The following is a 5661-nucleotide window of genomic DNA, read 5'->3' as shown; positions in this document are numbered from 1 at the left end:
CTATAGGATGCCGTCCATGAAGCTGGTGTCCAGCCGCTGGATGAGGACGCGCATGAAGGACATCTCCTTGCGTGTGTTCTCGAAGATGACGCGCGGGTCGTCGGAGCGGCAGCGCAGGCAGTTGGGCGCCATCACCATGGCCAGGTTGTTGATGTCCATCTTGGTGATGGACACGTTGGCGGGCTGGCCGAACACCTGCGGGAGGGGGCAAATGCACACACACACACACACACGCACGCACACGCACACACACACGCACACACACACAGTATTAATATAGTTTTAATTATTTTTTGTTTTAATCACAACAGTAGAAGAAAGGGGGAGTCCAGCACACTGTCTTCATTTACAAAACATTTATTGGTACAAAGTTTCCGTCACTCGGACCTACATCACCTCCGACTCCCCCTTTCTTCTACTATTCAAGTTCATTATTCCGAAGGAACCTGTCCCTCTCGTATAGGTGTGCAAAATAACTTTTTTCTTCAAAGTTTGTTTTTCTTCAAAAGCCGCCCCTTTGATCCTCATGTCATTTTGACTATGCATGCACCTCATGCCATGCCAAGTCTAGCACCTCAAAGGCACCAAGATCAAAACTACAGACCGCATGTGTATGCGTGTGTGTGTGTGTGTGTGTGTATGCGTGTGTGCGTGTGTGTGTGTGTGTGTGTGTGTGTGTGTGTGTGTGTGTGTGTGTGTGTGTGTGTGCGCGTGTGTGCGTGCGTGCGTGCGTGCGTGCGTGCGTGCGTGCGTGTGTACCTGTAGGAAGCGTATGAGGTAGCAGAGCACCAGCTTGTTGATGTGGGGCAGACCCAGCACTACGTTGACGGCGGCCTCAGGGCTGTCGTAGTGAGTGATGCACTCCTCGTAGAACTCATGAGGGATGAGTGGCTCCTCCAGCTCCCTGTACCACAGCTTCAACAGAGAGGCTGCGCACGCACGCACGCACACGCACACACACACACACACAGTTTTTTTTAATCCATCAATTAACCACTGAATACATCGATTGGCACATATTAATTTTCCGCCTGTCAGGGTTTTTCTGTGTTTTTACCTTATTTCGCCAAGCCACAGAAAAAGCTGTGTTTTTGTAAGTAACGGGAATACGTCAGCATGCGAGACACTTGGATTATACTAATTAAATATATTATTTTTAAAATGATATACCATCTGCGACAGGAACAAAAATTCTCCATGCATTTAATTAAAGTCATCACAGGTTGAGTAAATCATAGAAGTCATTTTGGGCAGATCCACAAGCTCACAACGTGTGGATCTGCTATTTGTGACGAAGAGATTTGTTGGAGAAGGAAAAAAGGAGGTCAAAGTACAGTTGCTAACTCAAGCATGGTTCTCTATGACTACCGGGTTTAATGACAAAAAGGTATAGTTTTTGTCATGTTACGCTTGTCAGGACGATGTGAAAACGATTGGTCAGAAGTACTGGACACAGAGCTGCACTCACTCCCAGAATGCTTTGTATGGAGAGAGAGAGAGAGAGAGAGAGAGAGAGAGAGAGAGAGAGAGAGAGAGAGAGAGAGAGAGAGAGAGAGAAAGAGAGAGAGAGAGAGAGAAGGCTATTAATACTGGAGCAGAATTAGAGCGATACTGAAAGGCCCGCGGCTGGTGTGTTTACACGTGTAGGTCACCATGTGTGTGTGTGTGTGTGTGTGTGTGTGTGTGTGTGTGTGTGTGTGTGTGTGTGTGTGTGTGTGTGTGTGTGTGTGTGTGTGTGTACCAGGTATGTGTGGGTCTTCCAGTCCAGTAGGGATCTTCCATTGGTCCACCTGCAGCTTGAGAGCATTGACCTCATCAATGTCACCTGGTACCCTATAGGAGGGGGTTCAAAGGGAACACACAGGTCTAATCCAAACCTCTCCAGTGCAGTCACCCCTCCCAGCCTACTGAGCTGTCAGCAGTTGTGGAAAAAAGTACCGTATTTTCCGGACTATAAGGCGCACCGGACTATAAGGCGCACTGTCAATGAATGGTCTATTTTCAAACTGTTTTCATATATAAGGCGCACCGGACTATAAGGCGCACATAATAGACGCTACCGTTGCGTTATGCATCCAACAGATGGAGCTGTGCTAAAGGGAATGTCAATATCAATGAATGATCCATATATAAGGCGCACTGGACTATAAGGCGCACTGTAGTTTTTTGAGAAAATTAAAGGCTTTGAAGTGCGCCTTATAGTCCGGAAAATACGGGTACTCCAATTATATATATATAATAATATTTTTTACTTTGGTAAAATATCAAAACTGCAATGCAGAAATACTGTTACAAGTAGTCCCAAATTGGGAGTAGCTCACCCCAAAAATGAAAAATGTTCTATTGATTACTCATGCCATGGAGACTTGAGTTCAGTAATATTTTTGTTTTTGTCGCATTCCTAAGACAATAATGTGATTAAAATAAATCTACCCCCACTGATTCCGAATGGGGACCCAAATGCATTTGGGTCCCCATCCGGAATCAATGGAGATAAATTTACTATAATATTTTTTTTGTCTTCGGAATTCGACAAATACAAAAAAATATTATTGAACTCAAGTCTCCATTGCTCAAGTAATCAATAGAAAAAAAGTCATTTTGGGGTGAACTAATCCTTTAAAGTACCGACAGTGAAAGTACTCATTGTGCAGAATGTCCAATTTCAAGTTGTCAAATGTATGAAAATCCTTTGAAAATAGCAGATCTAAAAGCTCACAATGGGTGTCGCATCGGCTATTCTCAAATATCCAAAATGTATAGGGCTGAAGTTGGTTAATGTAGGACTCTGTTTTGTAATAAATTATAATAATCAATCTGCAAAGTATCTAGTAACTAGTTTTCATTTAAATGTAGTGGAGTAAAAGTACAATATTTTCCTCTGAGATGTGGTGGAATAGAAGTATTGGAAATTGGAAATACTCCAGTAAAGTACAAATACTTCAAAATTGTACTTAAAATATATATATACAGTATATATATCTTTTGAAAAATATATATCTTTTTTAAATGTAGGAAAAGAAAATGTGATTTTTACTCGAGTCGTGGCCCATAAAAATTGGTCTGTGACCAACAAATGAGTCCCACCCCACAGTGTGGGAAACAGTGCCTAAGGACTACAAACCATTGAGTGACCTCTAGACCTACTGAACATGCGGTATAAACAGAGCTGCTGCCTTTAAACGCATTTTAAATCTGAGGCTTTTTTCTGTATACAACTTGGGCAACAGAGTCTTATGCACACCTGATCAAAGCTTAGCGATGGGTGCGTAGGCGGGGGTCAACATCATTTCAAACATGCACAAGAAGAACATAGGGCCCGGCCCGCACACCATCTTCAACTTGCCAAAAAAACTCTTTTTATTTAATGCAACGTTTCGGTCAAAGACCTTCTTCAGGCATCTCTGTATACTACTTAAAATCGTTTTGAGGAAAAATGCTACTTTCTGTCCCAAAGCGACTACAAATTATTGCTGCTATTTGTTCCAAAAAGCTTTATATATAACATGTACAGTACATAATGCCAAAATGTGACATACAGTAGCTCTGTTTACACAATGCTGTAGCCCCTCCAAATGTATATATTTCCCCCTTTTTCAACAGTTTTATTATATTTTGACACTTGCTTTGGCAAATAAAAAAAAAAAAATGTAAACGTATGCTTTCTCATTCCAATAAAGCTCCTTTGAATTGAAATTGAATTGCTTTCCACCCCTGTCTGTCCCTCTCACCTGAAGATGCCCTCGGTCTGGTCTCCGTTGAGGCCCAGCACCTCCTCAGAGAGGCGGGTCTGCACCCAGGGCAGCTGGCTGTCTGGGTAGCGCTCCTTCTGCAGCGCCATCACCTCCTCCAGGGAGGAGCCGAACATGGACGGGCTGAAGATGGCGTTCCTGGCGTGCATGATCTCCTCCACGCACGGCTTCTGCAAGCCCTGTGTGCAAGAAGGAAGGAAGGACAGGGAAGACACACGGTGGCCTTCTGTGAGATGCTGTGTAGAGCAATGGTTCTCAACCTCAGGCCGCAACCCACCAAAAAATCCTATTTTAACCCCCTCCACCCTGACGAGCATTAAGAGTTGAAGCATTACATTTGGTATAACACTGTTCTATTGTGAAAACAGCAGATCTACATGCTAACAACGCCTCGTAACACAAGGCGTTGTGAGCATGTAGATCTGCTATTTTCACAATTTCTGACTCTAATATTTGACAATTTGTCCAATGTTTAATTTGTCATTTTAGAGGTACTAAAAAGGTCTTAAATTGTCACTTTAGAAATGTGCAGATACCCTCTATACACTTAAACTTTATGTTGGTTTGTTTACTGTTGAGTGAGAAAACAATGTTGCACATGAAGTTAATCATCTGGGGACCCCCCGCAACGTGAGCTTGTAGATCAGCCTCTTATATAATTTAACAATATGGCCAATGTTTGAATTTCTTTTATAAATAGTTTGTTGATTACTTTTGATGCAGTAATGGTCCCTTCTACCCCCTTTTTGTGAGGTATTAAAAAGGTCTTTAAAGTCTTAAATTGTCACTTCACTGTCGTCTGCCACATTCCAAAACATGTTTCCCTGCATTTCATTTGTCTCTGGCTTCGGTCCATGACCAAATCTATAAACAAAACCTTTTACTTGTAAACTTCAATTAGACAATGTATGTACAATATCAAATCTCTCTCAAACAAAGGGTCAAAGTCGTTCTCCTGCTATAGCACCAAAATGTGGAACGCCTTACCGAAGGCCTTAAAGGAGTGTAAATCCCTAACATCCTTTAAAATCGCCCTGAAAAACCACTTACAGGCGGCAGCCGCTCGGAACTGGTAAAAATAAACCTAGCCTAGACTTACCCTCCGCCTGACCCTTCTATTGTAAATATCTATCTTTTTTGCACAGTTTTTTGTTTTGTTTTTCTGACGATATCTACTGCATGGTACTGTGTTCTATCCGTCTGTCATTCAACGTTATATGAGATACATAAAGGTTTCCTGTGCAAATAAGCAGAAAAGCTTACTAGGATCTCCTTTTAGTTGACCTTGTACCAGTGAACTGTACTGTCATGAAACTGTACCTTTTCCTATGCAAACGTCTAATAAAGTCTTCAATCAATATTCAAAACTCTCTCTGTCTCTGTCTCTCTCTCTCCCTCTCTCTGTGCATTTCAGTAGTGACAGCAAAACAGTGCGACCTGCTGGCCGCTCTGACACATTGCGGGTGTCTAAAACCCATCACAGTTTGGTCTCTGAGGTTCCCTGTTCGCCGTGCCAAGGTCCTTGAGAAGAGATTTATTTTCTTCAAAGGGCAGCAAGAAAATTCTTTACGCCTCTGGCACCAAAACAGAACAGAGAGAGAGAGAGAGAGAGAGAGAGAGAGAGAGAGAGAGAGAGAGAGTGTAATCCGGTGCTTGTGTAGGAGCTATAGTGCATTAATGTGCCGCTGGAGGTCACTAGGTTAATATCAGTCAAATACTTGAAGTGAGGACACAGCCTGCAGCTAGCCTGTGTGCACGTGAGAGACGCCACGCGCACGTATACGCGTGCTACCCGGGCCAGCGTGCACGTGAGAGAACACACCGGTTTAAGAACTTGACAAGGTTGTGTGTGGACCAGGCTATAGGCTGCTGCTGCACAGACACAGCCTGGTACGGACACTTTGAGTGA

The 5661-nt window shown here is 43.1% G+C and overlaps 1 protein-coding gene across 1 annotated transcript in view; it reads right to left on the bottom strand.

The window, feature by feature from the left end:
• Positions 1-5661, bottom strand: part of arhgap39 (Rho GTPase activating protein 39) — a gene marked incomplete at both ends in the record, with an annotated part of 68583 nt that continues 62922 nt past the window's right edge. Inside the window, 4 exons of the mRNA XM_080729033.1 lie at positions 1-195; positions 760-929; positions 1742-1833; positions 3732-3931. Of these exons, the coding sequence (XP_080585159.1) occupies positions 1-195; positions 760-929; positions 1742-1833; positions 3732-3931 (657 nt within the window). The remainder of the gene's footprint in view (positions 196-759; positions 930-1741; positions 1834-3731; positions 3932-5661) is intronic.

Source organism: Nannobrachium achirus (assembly GCF_963921795.1).
Source record: "Nannobrachium achirus genome assembly, chromosome: 1".
NCBI classification, from domain to species: domain Eukaryota; kingdom Metazoa; phylum Chordata; class Actinopteri; order Myctophiformes; family Myctophidae; genus Nannobrachium; species Nannobrachium achirus.
The sequence above is the reverse complement of the archived record's forward strand: the minus strand, read 5'-3'. Positions and strand labels throughout refer to the sequence as shown.